Source organism: Gigantopelta aegis, chromosome 4, assembly GCF_016097555.1.
Source record: "Gigantopelta aegis isolate Gae_Host chromosome 4, Gae_host_genome, whole genome shotgun sequence".
In the NCBI taxonomy this organism is placed as follows: Eukaryota; Metazoa; Mollusca; class Gastropoda; order Neomphalida; family Peltospiridae; genus Gigantopelta; species Gigantopelta aegis.
The window spans coordinates 46,820,502-46,839,321 of NC_054702.1; the positions used below are offsets into that span (position 1 = coordinate 46,820,502).

At 33.2% G+C, this 18,820-nt stretch overlaps 1 protein-coding gene across 1 annotated transcript; it reads left to right on the forward strand.

Annotated features, from left to right (window-relative positions):
• The first annotated feature begins 1,827 nt into the window (after positions 1-1,827).
• On the forward strand, positions 1,828-16,602 carry LOC121370624 (iron-sulfur cluster assembly scaffold protein IscU-like). Its single transcript, XM_041495981.1, has 5 exons — positions 1,828-2,127; positions 9,319-9,432; positions 10,123-10,233; positions 10,680-10,758; positions 11,508-16,602. Exons 1-5 carry the CDS (start codon positions 2,032-2,034, stop codon positions 11,606-11,608), a joined length of 501 nt encoding a protein of 166 aa, XP_041351915.1. The 5' UTR covers positions 1,828-2,031; the 3' UTR covers positions 11,609-16,602.
• The last annotated feature ends 2,218 nt before the right edge of the window (positions 16,603-18,820 follow it).

Below are 18,820 nucleotides of genomic sequence, written 5' to 3' on the forward strand. Positions count from 1 at the left end.
AATAAAAAGTCCCACTCTACTCTATCATAAGCTTTAGTTTGATCTAGAGAAAGAATTAATACCGGTAAATTTTCACGATTAACGTATTCTATTAGGTCCCTTATCAATGACGCACCGTCGTGTATTGATCTGCCTTTTACTGAACATTTTTGATTTGGGTGAATAATTTTTGGTAAGAAATCTCGAATTCTACTGGCCAAAATTTTTGTGATAATTTTGTAGTCGCAATTTAGTAACGAAATCGGGCGCCAATTTTTTAGAAGTTGTTTTTCATTGCCTTTCCAAATTAGAACGATTACACCGCGCCTCATGGTGAAAGTTAATTTTTCTTTACTAAAGGCATCATTAATTACTTCTACCAGGTCACTACCAATAAGGCCGAAAAAATTCCGGTAGAATTCTGCAGACAATCCATCACAGCCAGGCGATTTTTCATTGGCAAAAGATTTAATAGCTGATGAGACTTCGTCAAGAGTTATTTCCCCTTCGCATGCATCTCTGTCTTCATCGTTTAGCGTCTTTGTCATTTTGTTTAATAAATAATTTTGTGCCGAAACGTCTGTCTTTTCTGAAGTGTATAAAGTTTTATAAAAATTAGTAGTTTCCTCTAAAATTTCTTGTTGTGTGTTGATTAAATTACCGTCTTCGGTTATTAAAGAATTCATTTAATGTGTAGGATAGTCCAAACCTATTTAATGTAATGTTTTCAAAACATTAAATAATATAACTTCAAACTTGAGTGTTCATGCTAGTGACATGATAAAACAGTCTATATATGCATATAAAAACAACTAAATAAAGCAAAGTAAATTTAAAATAACCAAAACAATATGTGTACTAATTAACAAAAACTATGTTTACTAAATTAGGAAATATTTTTGCTGAAAGTCCAAATGTGATCAAATCAGAAATAGGTAACCAAAAAATAGCACTTAATGAAGAATGAATAAATCTGTAATTTAATATTTAAACCAAATTAAAATTATGTGTCTTAATTTAGTATATTTGTATAACTGTCTGACCGGCCTTATCTTATTAATACAGAAACACGCAATTATTCTAATAGGTTTTTAATAGTTGTAGGCTGAAGAAAAAAAAGAAAAAAACAGAAAAAAAATATTTAAGGAAATATTAATTACATACTTTTGCTAACAAGTAGTGGTAGTCTCAAGAATAATTTAGTGTTTCAAGGATACAGTCTTGAATGTTATTGGTGTTACTTTTTTGTCATTGGTGTTACGCAAGAATATTTTATTTTTGAAATTTAAATTGTTTATTTAGGAAAGCATACCTTCAACCTTTATGACTTTAATGAAATTTATTTTGAAGGACTCCATATTTTTAAATAATTAAAACTGCCACAGTGTATAATTTAAGTCACATATAGAATATCCGTGTGGAAATGCACAATTACACCCTTGTATAGTTTATAATTCTAAAGTTATTCCATTATGGTATTAAGGACAACACCAATGACATAATGAGCTTGTTCATAGAGCAACATGTGTATGCACGTGCAGGCCGATTACAGTTATGCGATGCCAGATGTAATGTTATGTTTCTTTGTTCATCTAGTTTCCAAAAGTTAGCCTAACAATAAAAATGTATATCTTTTAATTGTTTTATCTTGAATTTGCATTTTGAAAAGTGACACTTTCTGTAGAATTACCCATAAAGGCGTGCGCAAATACAAATGATCAATTTTACTTGCATTACCACTATACGAGGTCACATGTAATTGACACACTAGCAAGTCTGATCTCATTATTGTAGGCCTACATACTTTATAAGCGCTAATCATGAATAAAAACATGCTAAACGTTTTGGGTTAAGTATATTTCGACCCGGTTTATTCTGTTGCGTGCGTTCCCTATACTAGCCCTAAGTTCAGCCGGCAAAGGTTGCGTTAACGTTTGTGATTGGTTTCCGACGTGGCCATTTGATTTAACGGGAACGAACGCAGTCCAGTTTTACCAACATTCCATTTCGGTTAACTTCGGTGTTTAACAAGGCCGATCAAAACAAAACAAAATGGCGTTTCAAAGGACTGTGTGTGGTGTTGGTAAAAATTTGCGACCTATTTTATTGTCAGCAAATCACTCTCCCGTTGCATCATATCATAAAAATGTAAGTTGATGTTAATTAATATATATTTTTTGTATTTTAACTAGTTGTCATCTTTTTACATGGTCATTTTAATAAATTTTTCGTTGAATGTGCACACGACACTGTTTTGCGTCGTTAATAACAAATATACCCTCCGAAACAGCCCATACATACGGTACCACTGTACCCATTATATTTAGCTCGAGTGTTCTCTAGCTTTGCCCTGTTTACATGCTGGGTCAGTGATAGAGTGCAATTAAATTTTAGATGACGATTAAAGGGTCTTTAAGAACGGCACGGTCTAGTTCATCAAGATAAACGTCTCCGACACGATATTTATTATAATTATTGTGATGTTTATTGTGCCGTAGCCTAACGTTTATCCATTGGATCGAATTTTCCATTTGCAATCACAATTTAATAAAATCAGGCATATGTGCTTAAAGCCGCACACCCTAGTTCCATGCAGCGAAAATAAATTATAATTTGGTTAGGCTAATCTACAAACCTGTAACACACTTAGATCACGTTTTTATCAAATGGAGTGAAAAAGCAGGTTTTATATCGATAAATCGGCCTACCATGGGAATACCCATGTCCCAATTGCTTGAAATAATTTTGAAAGTTAGTATTCTGATGTCACCGGTAGAAGCACAACAATGCCTACTCACGACAAATTTCACAGACTTGGGGTGCGTTCGTTTCACCTCCTGGACATGTTCCAACTGTTCTGACCTGGTTGTATCCCCTCTCCAGATATCGTAAGACTTAGCAAAATTATTGGTTTTAAGGGTTTGTAACGTTTTGTATTGAGACACTTACTTGTCTGAACTTTATTGTTACTGAAAATGTTCACGAACTGTGAAGAAAAATCTCACAAATGAACAACAACAAATCGGATGTTGATTGCGCGAACCATGCACGAGAAAACAAACCGAACCAAAATGATAACGGTCACGTGATATACCAACGTCTGTGACATTAAAAATAGATTGGACCTCGCTTGCTTAACGTTTTTTTCTCGACAACACGTTTTGTGAAAAAATGCAAAAAATGCATTTCGTGGTTTTACAAACATCAGGATTACCAAAAAGCACTTCAGGTGAATGGAAATGTGTATTCTAAATAATAAAATGTAAGTAAAGTGCAATTTTATTTGTGAAAAATGGGGTTTAATAGCGAAAAACAACGCCGTAATGGTTAACAAATAAACGTAACTAGGGTGTGTCCCTTTAATTTAAGAGCCTCACCACGTACAATATATTTTAATAAATTTTAGACTAAAATAGTAAGTACTAATAAATGTAAAAATGTAAAAAAACGGACCGTAGATGTTTACCATGGTGAACTAGGCACTGTCCAGTGATTCTATTTTTCCTACTTTTTCTTTAACACCCCATCTCCTTTTGGGGGCTATTGAATTAGCGATACCATCTGAATATTGCATCAAACACTACAAGCGACATCATTCTATGGTCTTGATTCGAACTCCACGGAGTGGATTAACAAGTGACACTGCATTTTAATACTTATAATAGGGTCCGTGGACACTGAATATGACAAGAATGATAAAGATTTTTTGCTGTACTGATGGAATGCATTTTAAAGAACTATTTTCGACAACAACAAAAAATTAAAATTGCCCTTAACCCTCTAAAGTGGAAATTTTCCATTAAGGGGAAATAACTCTGTTTAGCAAAAATTGACAGAAGACCTAACAAATTGGCACAGTGAAATGTTTTTAAATTTAAGCCTTATTTTGGGTTTTAATACCTTTATTAGCATTTACCCTATAAATATTTCTACTAAATTGTCATTAAAATAGCCACAAATGTTTTTTCAGTGCCAAAAAAGGACCATTCACTTGCTTCAAGGATATGGTACATAAATTCAGTTCCAGTATATCCCTTTTTTAATAAGTTTTCTAAATTAATTCCATTGTTCTGCTGCCCTCCTTTATTTTACAGCACCCATCTCCGCTATTTCCAAATGCACACATCCCACACACAAAAAATCATTCAGTCTGCACACTGGACATCAAAGGAAACAAGCCACGTTGTGTGTACGAAAAAGCAACTGACGAAAAACTTCAATAGCTTACGACAGTTGCCATAATGTAATTTAACAGTATGTTTAACAGCCTCTATTTTGTCCCATACCTGTATCCATTTGTATGTTTGATACAAACAATAAAAGTTATATTTTATTTAAGCAATGAAAACATTTAATTTGTTATCGATTCAGCAATCTCCAACAGAAAAAACACTTATTTGACACCAAATTTTTCACGTGATTAGAACGGTCATTCTGTCTTTTGTTTCCACTAACTATCATCTGATATTTTGTCCTCAATTGCAGATTTAATTGGTTGTAACTGATGAATTTTACTTTCTGTCATTTCTGTCATTCTGTTTATTCAGCAATTCTGTATAAAATATAAACTTTTTATTTTGGGGGGAATATCACCGCTTATAAAAACAACAGAAGTGGTAGTATTTATCATTAAAATAATTTATCTTGGGTGACAAATAATATATACACTGCCTTTACAAAAACGAAACTACTTTTATCAGCTGGCGATACCAAAGCGATCGATTCATTTGATGAAGATGGAAATAAATTCTTTTTTTTCTTTTTTTATCCCACATTAGGGGATCACTTTATAAACATCTTTATTGTTCTTCATATGTCTTGAAATCTTTATTAAAATAATAATATTAAAGGGACATTCCTGAGTTTGCTGCAATTTTTAAGATGTTATCGACTAACGGAGAATTTTTAACGATTGTAATTACATATCAAATATATTTTTCTGCATAAAATATTAGTGGCTGTATATTAAACGTGTTTCTGATCGTTCTAATATTTGTGTCAGGTTAAATTTCATTTTATTTCCTAAAATATGTTTTTTTCATACGTACGAAATTATTTGAAGACAAAATCCAGTTTCGGCTTCTTACAATATTAAGACGACCAGAAACACATTGAACATTCAGCCACTGATATTCTAAACAAAAAAGTATATTTAATATGTAAGTTTAATCGTAGATATATTTTATTAGTAGGAAACATCTTACAGTGCAGCAAACTCCGGAATAACCCTTTTAAAACTTTGATCGGTTCAGCAAAACTGGAACTGCCCGTGAATGTGAGACCAAAATCATCTCCGTTTCAATTAAAAGAGGAGTTGACTTGTATTTCATATCAACTTTTTTATACCAAATAACTTATTTAAAAAGGAGCATGTCTTTTCATAAAATCAACCAACACACAATCTTATATGGTAACCAAGCTTTCCTTTTAGCTTTTGGTGGGTTTTTTTGTTTGTTGTTGTTGTTGGGGTTTTTTGTGGTACCGTGTGGCCGCCCTCCTTTAATTTTCACCCAGTGAGAACACTGAATTCAATCAATGTAATTTGACATTATATGCATACAGGGTTGAAAATTAGCAGTCGCCTGGTCAACCGTGGCGACCTTTATTGGCTAAGGGCGACTAAAAATTTTACAAAGGTAGTTGGGCAACCATCGATTATAGAGTGGCGAGTATGGTACCAGTTAAAAAAAGAAACACACTAAAACTGAATCCAATGACCAGTGTGACAAAATGTGGCGCAAACTACAATTCTGGCAGGAGACGATATTATTGAACATGTTCTATATTTTGACAGTGCCAGACTCACCAGACTCAGTCTCAGCTTTTAAGATTTTGGTCTGGGGCTATAGACAAACATAGCTCTAAATATTGTAGACAATTGAATTGTTTTTTTTGGTTTTTTTTAGAATCGTCGGCTTATTGGAATGGACTGGATACACCATAATTATCTAGTAGACCTATGTTTTGACATTATTAAATGTTATGGGACAAATTAATTCTGTTTAATTAGCCTACTAGTATTTTATTCTGGGACAAAATCAAAATTTATCTTGTAGTTTTAATTCACACTAACAATGACATTTTCCCATTACTACAAGGATTATTCTAAAAGTCAATTACTAGTAATTGGCATGCAATATAAAATTCATATAAAAACATAGTAATTTATTAAATAACTTTTTTGTAGAAGTTCAGTGTAAAAAAAAAAATATATATATTTATAAAATTGCATGGGTTAAATCTTGATGAAACATCCAAGATAAATCTGAATGACAAAATATATGGAATAGTGGATGATAACATTAATCTTTATCTAGTGGTCAACTTGTCTATAGGAGGACAGCCACTCCCAAGGAAATTATTTAGTGGAGAGTTCATCCCTCTTGCATTGCCATGAAGAGGACTGCCACTCCTAGACTAATTTATAAAACACGCGGCAGTACTACCTTTTACGGTTTTAGTTTCTTTATACTGCATTATCGATTACTTCAGAAACAATGCACGTCAAGCTGCATAAATTGGCTATTCTAGCATTTTTCTTTACCCATATTAAAAATGATATTTAATCTGTATCATTTAATTGTAATTTGTAATAAAACATTTTTATTCATAATGGGTTTCTTTCTTTTTTTTAAATTATTTGGGTTGGTATGGGTTTAAAACATAATAATATGTTATTTAATATGAATTTTAACTTCATTCCTGATGAAGTTACATGCCAATTCATCGTTTTCCTTTCGACGCAAACGGTCTATATACATGGCTATTATTATACATGGTTATTATTCAACAAAGAAAATTCTAATTTTGATTTTCGCTGTGCAGTTAAATTGCAGGGCTAGTTGAATTTGAGAAGGGCCAGTAAGATTTTTCTTCAACTGGCCCTGCTGGCGACCATAGTTTTCATGTTAATTTTCAACCCTGTGCATAATACATGTGTAATAATCAACCACGGATCCAAGTGAAGGGTTTTAGGGGGTGTAAATCCCTACCTCCATTTTAAAATGCCCTGAAAAGTTTAGTTTAACTGTTTAGTGTTTAACAATTAATGCATGTACAATTTAAAAATTATATAATTAGTTTGGTTATGTTATATCTTGGTCAGGTGGATGTTTTTGCAGAAGTTTATTATGTAATGCAAAGTTACTGTAAATTTGACTTTTTTCTACATTGCATCTACAGTATGAGTACTATAGCTACCCTTTTAAACCTTGCACTCTTCCCTAAAAAAAATCATTGATCCACCCCTGATAATATACATTATATTATGTATATCGTCCAGTTCATATTACCAACATTTTAATTTACTTGTACAGTTGAGGTTAACTGCAGATATTTAAACATTGACCATAAAAATGACTATTCACAATAGCTCATATTGAAATAATATGTATGCTGACCCAACAAGTTCTGTTAAAATAGGTCATTTTTGGATGGTTAACCTCATCAGATAGATAAGTTATTTGAAACTTAGTACTTAATTAAAACAAAAACAAATGTTCGCCATTTTGGACCCACAGAAAATGCACCAACAGAGAAATGTTTAACATGCCATCAAAGTTCTCTAATATAATTCTAAACCTCTAAATATTGTGTTGTAGTCAATCAGTAATGGATTAACAACAATTATATCACAAAAATAAGCATTAGTCACGATGACAACCCCACTGTTTTTCAATAACTAATTGCGGTCTCCTTAATTTCCGACTTTGGCACTGAATAAAATATAAATTAGCAGTTAAAATGAGTTCTGTGTTTTGTACACAGGTATTTTAATGTACTGATATTCTTGTAGTACTATAGATAAATGTTTAATTATTGTCAACAAACATGTGGTTTTAAACGAAAGAAACACTGCAATGGACTGGTGGCAGTGTTTGTCACTACCAGTCTTCCTGTGCAGTCTCTACTTACAAAGCTCGTAGTATGTGTAGTATACTGAACATCTATGGACTAAAACAAACCTTTAGTCCCATATAATGCCACCTCAGAATCTGTATTTTTGCACAGCATTACACCTTCCAGGGCAGGATGTAGCCTAGTGGTAAAGTGCTCGGTTGATATGCAGTTGGTCTGGCTATTTCTCATTATAGCCAGTGCACCACGACTGGTATATCAAAGGCTGTGGTATGTGCTTTTTGTCGGTGGGAAAGTGCATATTTAAAATATCCCTTGCTGCTAATGGAAAACTGGAGTGGGTTTCCTCTGATGACTATATGTCAGAATTACCAAATGTTTGATATCCAATAGCTGATGATTAATATATTAATCAGTGTACTCTAGTGGTGTTGTTAAACAAAGCAAACTTTTGACACCTTCCACATCTGCTTGATCTGTAGTGATTAGAGTTACATCATCGATTTGTGAATGCCCAAACATCTCAGGGGACAGTATTTCAAAATCTTAGGTAACCAGAAGTCAGTTAATGTGAGGTTTACTTACATGTAGGTAACCGATTGTTCGGTTTCATGAATATAGTTCTCGTAACTGATGAGTTAGGCCTACATAATCGTAAAACACTTGAACTATGGTTCTGTGCTACATTTGTGGTTCAAAAACATAAACTGATTTTCACTTTCATTTCTGATATATGGTACTTTTAATTTTAGAATGTAATTGTTCATCACGTAACTGATTGGGGGTTCTCGCAATTTTAAAGTTGCGTAACCAACACGCGAACAGAACCATGGTTCTCGTGAAATATTGTGCCCTGTATTCTCCTGTCCCTAACAATGACTGGTGCACTGGGCACATTTGCCGAAGGTGTGCTATTCAGTTTGTTAGGCTTAGGTATGATAGACTGAATGTGATGGAATCATTTTGAAATTTTATTTTATTTTTATGTTTAATTTTATTCAAAATTTTAATATAATTACTTGTGATATTTATGTTTTTGCACACTGTATTTTTAGTTTAACATTTAAATTTAAAAAAATTTTTATATTGATGAATTTGTATATTTACCATTGTTTGATAGCCAATAGCCGATGTATTTATTTGATGGGGTGTTGTTAAACGTTCATTCATCCATTCTAAATAATGGATACAGCAGCTGTCTAAATCAGTCATACCACTGAGTTCACATTGTATGCAACCGTTTCCATTACTCATTTGGCTGCGAATATGGCACCAATTTGTGCATGTGTGGAGAAAGTGCTATTAGTGAAAACGGCTGCCTTATCTGAAGCCAGGTATCTGGAGGAAAAATTAAAGTTTCTGAAACATCATAATTATTCATAACTTGGATTATTCATGACAATGTACATTTTTAAAATATGACTGCATATGTGATTATTATATCAAAGCACTAAATGTCGAAAACAATTTCCATTTTTTCAGGTGATTGATCATTATGAGAATCCAAGGAATGTTGGATCCCTTGATAAGAGTGACAAGAATGTTGGAACTGGACTTGTTGGGGCGCCAGCCTGTGGGGACGTAATGAAGCTTCAGGTATTTACACATCTCATGGAATTCTCTGAGGCATATATGTAGCTTGGTGGTTAGAACACCTGTCTCCTGTAATGGTTTACACAGGGCTCACTCTGGGGAAAATTGTGGTTTAGCCAATTTTCAGATATGTAGAATCAGGGCTAGGTCTGGGTGAGCAAAACTATTCACCAAATTGCAGAAATTATCAGTTATTTTCTAAAAAAAAATTGTTAATTATTACATGAAATTATTTCGCCAAACTAAAATAAAATTCCTAAACTGCTTTCAAAATTTGCAATTGGCGAATTTGGCGTGTGCCAGAGCTAGCCCTGAGAGTATTTCCTTGAAAATTATTCAAATGTGGTTAATTCAAGGAACATTTTATTAGCCAAAGACTAAATGTTGTAGCCACTTTGTATAAAATTAGCAATTGGCTAATATGGCACTGTACAGGGTAAGCCCTGTTTACATTATCAGTTTCAACTGGTGGACCCATTGAGTTATTTTCAATTTGAACCGGTGATCCATAACTACGCCCTTGAAATTTGGACATTTTTATGATGGCAGTTTAGTAGAGGTAATAAAGTAAATATCAAATATTGATAAATAAAAAATACAAAAATGCTATAGCAGATTAATTTTGAAAAAGTTATAAGTTGTTTCTTATGTATGTACAAATGTTCATGATATGCTTGCTTCATCCTATTCCAGATTAAAGTTGATGACGATGGTAAAATTGTTGAAGCCAAGTTCAAAACATTTGGGTGTGGCTCAGCTATTGCCTCAAGTTCTCTTGCTACTGAATGGGTGAAAGGAAAGTCGGTAAGTTGGGTGACTGACAAATTATATATTATGCAGTGATATTAATAAGTAAATTGTTTAAAATTCTGTTCAAGATAGCTTTAATACTTAGCTGAACATTTTCTGAAAGATTACTTTTTACCAACAGTGTGGGTATCTCAAAATAAACTAGCAACCAGCAAATTGTATTCGTTATTGTACATTCCATGCCAACTAAGTTTCACAGATTAATTACATTGTATATTCAGCTATTGGAAATAAGGAACCTTCAACTATTGGGAATAAGAAACCTTACACTTTGGAAGTTATTTTAAAATGTGCAGTTTTCACGGAAACAGATAAACAGAATGAACAACACATTTTAGTGTGTTTCATCATTACAGATACATAAAAGGTAGGCTAATACACAGCAATATACATAAATCATGCCATAAAATGTTTATGATTACATTCTTTTTTTTCGCCAGATGGAGGAAGCTATTAAAATCAAGAACACGGACATTGCAAAGGAACTCTCACTTCCACCGGTTAAACTTCACTGCTCCAGTAAGTAGCAATACATGTAAATATGTTAATATTAGTGGAAGGTTTGGGTTTTGACATACAATGTAAGTCATCACCATAGAGCAAGAAATCAGGTCTTTAAATCTATTTCTAACATATGTGAATATTGTTGTCTGATATCATGAATCCACAGTGCAAAAGTTAAGTTTTTTTTTTTTAATGACACCACTAGAGGTCACTGATTTGTTAATCATTTAGATGTCAAACATTTAGTAATTCTGACATATTGTCTTAGAGTGAGAAAACCTACTACATGTGTTTTATTAGTAGCAAGGAATCTTTTATATGCAGTCTGGCTTTCTGCCAGAAAACAAAGTTGAGGGTACGTAATAACAGATAATAAGTGTCCCTACTAGGTTGAAGTCTTGAAAATCGACACTGCATTTCATATACTTTGACAGATTTTAAACAGCAGTTCTATTACTGTAATCTTTCTAAAAAATATATTAAAATATGTCTCATTTAATTTCCAAGATTTTAGGGTAAGTAATTTTACCCTTCATATCCTCTGTCAGAAACCCGGGCACTTTCCCCATACATACCTTGGCATTTTGTCATGATGCACTAATTGGGATGGGGGAAAAACTCAGAGAATGAGTCTTCCACTGAGGTGATTCGATCCCACGGCACAAGCACCTCAGGTGAGAGCTTTACAAACTGAGTTAGATCACACACCCTCAAAGCGTGTAATATAACTTTTATTAATTTGTAAAAAAACATTAATATTTCAGTGCTTGCGGAAGATGCTATCAAGGCTGCTCTTAATGACTATAAACTGAAGAACAACATTGGTGATCCACCACAAGGAGAGAAAGTGGCAGGGAGAAACTGACAGACTCTTCCTTGGGATTGTACGTGTTGAATTGAGTTTTTGTCAGTGTTAACGTATAATGGTGGTTTGTAGCTGACAGCTAGAACAAATGCTCTCCACGTCTTTTGTCCAAATTGTTAAATTGATTTGATGTTTGTTGTTTTGAGAATGAAGAGTTTAGTGTTAATTTTGTATTTAAAAAAATTGTGTTGGCATAGGTTGGAATTTTGTGTGTTGTTTAAGTGTGACAAAAATAAGCCAAGCGAATCATCATCATTTTTAATGTACTTTTCCAAATAAATGCAGATGTGGACTTTTGTTCCTGAGCAACTTTAACAAGAACATTTGGTTGAATTTAATTAAAAAGAATTGTGTGTTTAACCAATACGTCGTATGTGTATATATTAATTATGATAATAATACTCTAGAACATAATTTTTATGTTAAGAACTTAACTGGAGATTTACTTTGAATAGGCAGTATTCATTAACCTGTGAAATATAATATGATGTTAAATCTGTAATAATGTTTTGGTATATATCAGTTTTAATTTTATAATTATCTATGACATTGGGTTTTCGACTGTACAACTTCAGATGCATTTGTAGGGGGAGGGTTTTGGCATAAACCTATTTGGGTCCGAAATCATCTCATATGGGACATGTGGAAAAATTAATCTTAAAAAGTTACATTTGTATTTACAAGAATAGAATAATGATTACATATGTTTAGAATACCCCTCTCCCCTTCCCCATCTATTCAATAATATTTATTTTAGTTTAAAAAAAGTTAACATGGAATTCACTAGGAAACGATAGTGACTGCATTTATGAACCTATAGTGCAATTTCCATACCAATAACGGGACAATATTTCAAAATGTTAGGTAACTGGAAGTCAGTTCACGTGAGTTTTACTTGGGTAACTGATTGTTCGGTTACGTGAATATAGTTCTCGTAACCGATGAGTTAGGCCTACCTAATCCTAAAACACTTGAACTATGGTTCTGTGCTACATTGGTAGTTCAAATGTATAACATAAACTTATTTTTACTTTCATTACTGATATATGGTACTTTTAATTTTAGAATGTAATTGTGCACCATATAACTGATTGGCAGTTCTTATGATTTTAAAGTTGCGTAACAGACACGCGAACAGAACAGTGGTTCTCGTGAAATATTTTGCCCTGCAATAATGTTCTGGTTCATGTACATACATCATGTTTTTTTAAAATCTGTTTCTTCCAGGCCATTCTTAAAAGAAATAGTTTATTGTAACTTGACATAGTATTGTAGCAATGGCTACAAAGAGACTGGCAACTTCAAACTATCAACATCCCTGGCCATAACTGAGGGTGTTCATTATCTTTAAAAGTAAAAGGCTCTTTGGCATAATTAGGCAGCTATATCTACTGTGTAGAGACTATATATTAATTTACTTGTAAGCATAAAAACTAGATGCTGGTGGTGGCAGCAGCAGAAACCACTGAAAATCATAGCCTTACACTCACTAATGAACACTAATAATAATAAAAGTTGTGAAACTACAATTAACTTTTGTTTTACAACTGTCAAACAGTGAGAGCCTCTTTTAAACTAGTAGCCAGGGCTAAATAAGCTTGGAGACGTCTGAGCATATGGCCCAGTTCCCTGTATTAACACTGGAAGCCATTTTTCCCTGCTTTGATTTGTTTTGTGGGTTTTTTAAAGTAAAAAAAAAAAAAAATTACAACTGAAAAAACAATAGAACTTTTTTTAATGAACAGGACATACAATTGTTTTTAAAGATTCGCCCCATCTTTATAAAAAGGGTATTTACAACTGCTAACTCATAAATGTTATAATATCCATTTGTTTTTTTGTGTAGGTTTTGTGGTGTTAGAATTTAATAACCAGTAGTAGTAGTCATTGTGTTTAGATAATGCTGTTGATTTTGTTGAATATATATTAATGTTGGTGGCATAGTGAGTTCACCATTGATTTCACTTGCATGTGAAACTATCAACCACTTTACATATCGGACCAAAATGTTTTTTTACAGAGCTCATATAATCGGGGGACATTCGCCTGATTGGATTCTTCCCCATCTCAGTCAGTTCCCCACAAACTGGTATATAAGGCCCATGGTATGTACTGTCCTGTCTTTTTGAGGAAAAGTAATTACTTGGGCAGTTTCCTCTGAAGACTGTGTCAGAATGAACAAAAATTGACACCTCAAAAGCTAATGATTGATTAATCAGTGTGCTCTAATAATGTTGTTAAACTTTTAAGTTTAATCAGGAATTAGGCTGTAGCTCAGTGGCAGTGCTCTCTGTAATCCTATGTGGACCTATAGGGATTTCCCTTCCAAACTGGTATCCTACAACTCGTACATTAAAGGCTTCGGCATGTGCTGTGATATTGGAAAATGCATATAAAAGATATCGAGCTGCTATTCAGTAGTGGAGGAGCTGGCGAAAGTTGACACCTGCATCTATGACGGCTTGTTCTGAATGTGCACATTAAAACCTATGACCTGACCGGACCTATTCGGTAGGAGTGGCAGAAGTGGGTTTTGTTTCTCTTTAAACCACATGTTTAAATAATGTGTGAAGTTGGCACTGGATTGGGGGAGGCTGCCTAGTTACCATTTGCCCTTTGGCACCAAACACTCACTATGCCACTGTTTACTGTATGTTATTATTATGTTGTTTTAAAATGTGAAGCGCACAAAAAGAGTGTATTTATACACACAATGTTACGTGTAAATATAGTACAATACTTAAAATGCAATTTATTACCAAAGACTGCCTTGTACAACACATGTATACCATTAATGATTTATAATTAAAAGTAGTATAGTTTTCCAGTTACAGTTAAGGATTCTCTCAAAACTGAATGATACTTTTAAAAAAATGCATTTAATTGGGTGTGAAGATGTTATATCATGTTTGGTTTTTTTTAATTATATTTTGGCGTCCAAATATTGATGCCATTTATTAATCTAATATTAAAGATGCAATTTTGTCTGTTTTGGCATCATTCAGTTTTTGGGATAATCTCTTATAAATCAAATTTGTTTGGGTCATTTGTTAAAATAAAATCATTTAAGTTAATGATCAGTATAAGGGTACATTGTAGATTACACTTTTTACCCCAATGCATGCTCCTACTCTCAGAATTCATAAAAATCTGTTGCATAATGGATCTGCAACAGGATTTTATCATTATCAGGTAGAGCTGGGCAGTATTGAAATTTTAGGTTCTGTATCAAGTATTTTTGGGGTGATTTACCTCAGTATTGATATGATATTCGGTATTGACACAATACCAATACCAATATCGAGCAGTATTTTAGGTATACTCTGCTTTAAATGCATGCCTGAGTTGAGGCTTACCCGCTAATTTCATCTAAATAAAACTAAATTCCATACACAAGGCTCTTGTCTGATTTATACACAATTCATTTTGCATTCGTTAGATATATTGTTAGTGCTTTGCTAAATCATGGCGGGAAGTATTTCTCAATAACAAAACTTCAGTATTTTTAAATTTGCTCGGTACAGAAAATCAATATTGACATGATACCTATACCGAACAGTATATATGGTATACTGTCCAGCTCTATTATCCGGTATTTACTTTATTATTATTTGTTTAAAATGGCTGTCGTAAGATTACCTGAATTTCGAGGGATGCACTCATAATTGGGGAAATAGAAATAATAATAATTTCTGATAAATTATTATTGGATGATTTGGCATTTACAAATAAATGATCTTGTTGGTACAATGTACTAAATATCACATCATCACAATTTGGCAAAAACTAAAAATGATGTTATATACTTTAAAGAGTTCGCATTTATGCCTCTCTGTTTTTATTATTAAATTTTGTAATAAAACGGGTTTTTTAAATACAGTTCATTACATTTCAGTTCATTTTTTTTTATCAGAGTAAATAGAACATGTTTTTGAAGATTGTTTGTGAACAGGAATACAATACAAAGTTATAACAATACTCGGAGCAGTGTATAAAGTGGTTTACATTGTTTCTATATATACACGTGCATGTATGGATATTGAAAATAAAAGGCTTTTTAAAAAAAAAAATAGCTATGTTTACAAAAACCAAACTAATTCCAATGAAGACATTCTCCCTCCAAACTGTTCAGTTGTGTTAATAGGCAAGATAGATATTTGGAAATGTTTTGTTATTAGAAATCTGTGAAAATAGGTCAGTAAATTATGAGTAATCGAGTTCCAGGGCTTTACCTAGCAATACCAATAAGAAAAGGTGTTCTTTTGTGCAGCTGGAAAAGATACTGATTCTTACCTCTCTCTTTTTTTTCTTTTTCTTTTTTTCTTTTTTTTTTTACTTCCCCTGTCCTCCATGGTTAGGTTAGGTAAAGTCCTGGCTTTAAACTAAAAAGCATACAGTTAATAAATTTATGATTGTGTGTATATGTAGGTTCTTTTTCTGAACAAGTGTTTGGCCTACAATGTTTGCTTACATGTTACATATGTACAGTATTTATTTTTAACAGTAAAATATATAGTAAAGGCTTCTTTGTTTTTAATGGAATCGAAAAGCAAGAACTAACTTTAGAGTTAGAATAACTTTAATACTAATACTATAGTATTGATTGTTTTATCACACAGGCTAAATCGGTTTCATTTGATTTTTATTTAATTATAAGAACTTGATATTACTGATTGATAGAAATCTGAGATTGTTTCATTTTAGTACATTTATTACTAGTGATGGCTCTTTAAAAAGGTAAATTGATACACATTTCAATGGGCTGTACTTGAAAATATCTACAAAAACACTGCCATATACCTACAGACTTGTTAATCATCAATAAGAAGTCACATATAGGTTTATTTTAATTTTGGTGCACGTGGCATTATTTTGAAATTTGTTTTGATGCCCAACAATATTGGGAGTGTAGGGAGGGGGCATTTTCTCTGTATTGTAATAAACTGATGTGTGAGCATGTCTTTTTTTTAATGCAAATAAACATTTTAAAAAGAGAACGTGTCAATGTTGTTCAGTACCTTGGTCTTATTATATGTGTTATTCATCATCTAGAAGAACAATAAACTGAACTCTTTTTTTCAAGAACTGCAATCCATCTTTGGTGGGTGACATTCTATTGTTCTAAAGACAAGATTTTGCATTGTCAGAACAACTCGCATAGATTCTTTGAAGCTAAACTCTTTATTTTTAAATTAGGAACTCTAATTGAATTATTGGTAGTGGGTTTGCAAGCTGTACCAGTTCCTAGCCAAACAATTTTAACAGCTCATTTAGAAGGTAAAGACCACTACACAGATTTTGTCTCTCAAAAACAACTAAATGTTAACCGTTTGTCCTGGACAGATCCAAGATAGTTGATGTGTTCAAGAGTGTCGTCGGATCTTAATTTGATATCGCATTAATTCTGTTTTTATGGATAAAATAATGGTATGCCCGTAACCAGCGTGTCGAGTGTAGGGTTCGACTTTGAATCGGACGGAACTCGCGTGGAAGGGCGAGTCCCGAAGATGCGAAGCCCGTGACGGTGGTTATGAGGGTATGGGGGATCCTCCCCCATAAAAATTGGTATATTGATTCGTCTTTAGAGTTATCCTGGCTTGCTTTTGAAGGATTTTTAAAATCGCACTTTTTGGGTTTTTTAATAACAGTTGTTTGACCCAAACTGTAAAATGCTCTGCAGACGGTTACCTTTTTTCTTAATGTAATTGGGTTATGTGCGTCAGCCATGGTGGAGAAAGTGTTGGGGAAGGGGGTCTCAATAAAAAAAAGTATTGGCATTTATTTTACTTGATGAAAAATACTTGTAGAACGCAGGAAATTGCATGTCAGGACATTTACTTTTAATAAAAAAAAGAAAATGCGTTACTAAGGGAGTCAAACCAGTTCAGTTAAGTTATAAATACAAGCTGAAAGTCCTATATTTGAAAACAATACTTTGTTAAATGATAGCTCTATATATTATTCATTATGTTTGCGGTTGTTGACCTAATTGTTATTTTACTTGATAGTACAGTTGTTTATTTCATTTGAGCAGTTTGGTACATGACTTTGGTGTTTATAATAATATTCAGTGCATATAGAGAATATTGCATGAGTAGCCAGTAGATACCACGAGTTGTTTTAAAATGTATCTAATGAGCGAAAGCGAGTTGGATAACTTTTTAAACAACGAGGTATCCAACAGATAAGAATGTAGTATAAGGCCTACTATTTCTTATATATGCTAAAAAAAAACAAAAAAACAACAACCCAGTTTTAAAATAAATGTAAAGTTCTGCGCTTGGCATTTACTTATGGGATAGAGAAATCAATTTCTGTTAATCTATAGATAGTCACAAAGCAATCGATTTCGACTTTCATTGGATGGTATTACGGCGGCGACCAGGTCATCACCTAGGAGCAGTTAGGTGTATGTTTTTTAATTAAATTGTCATCACACACAAACACATATATATATATATATATATATATATATATATATATCTGGGGGGGGGGGGGGTGTCTTAACAGTATAGGCCCCTATGTGATATGAGAAATAAATAATGTTCTCACTAACGGATGCGTAAAAAACCCATAAATTAGACATCGTGAAAAACTGTAGGATGCAGGAAATTTCATTTCAGGACGTCTAGAATGACCCCAGACTCAACCCACTCCTAGAATTATGGTGTTTATATATTCCGTGGACATACATGTATACATACACAAATTATACATATTGAAAAAATATTTTTTAAAATGGTTGCAATTACCCGCATTTGTCATGATGAATTTTATTTGCAGAATACAGGAAATTACCTTTCAAGGCATCTACTTGTTAGATTGATCATGATAATTTTAACTTATTTTCGTACTTATATCCAATTAAGGTTGAAACACGCTGTCCTGGGCACACACCTCAGCTATCTGGGCTGTCTATCCAGGACAGAAGGTTAGTGGTTAGTGAGAGAGTAGAGGGTGTAGTGGTCATAGGCCTACATCTACCCATTGAGTCGTTAAAACTCGCTCTTGGTGGGAGCCGGAATCAAGACACCACCGAGGCCTGGAATGTTCATGGAGAGAATATCTTACCCCTGGTTCTCCCTAGAAGATCGGGAGCTTCGCGCCCTCGGTATGTTAGTTGTACACATTTAACACATTCATTTATTCTATATAAAAAGAACCCTCCTCCTCAGTGTGAACATTGCCAATGTACACCGCATTTAAATGTTT

Bases quoted from the DNA above. Each gene is read 5' to 3' on its own strand.
- LOC121370624 (XM_041495981.1), top strand. From the start codon at position 2,032: ATGGCGTTTCAAAGGACTGTGTGTGGTGTTGGTAAAAATTTGCGACCT. The intron at 2,128-9,318 runs GTAAGTTGATGT...CCATTTTTTCAG, and splicing joins TTGCATCATATCATAAAAAT to GTGATTGATCATTATGAGAA. The intron at 9,433-10,122 runs GTATTTACACAT...ATCCTATTCCAG, and splicing joins GGGACGTAATGAAGCTTCAG to ATTAAAGTTGATGACGATGG.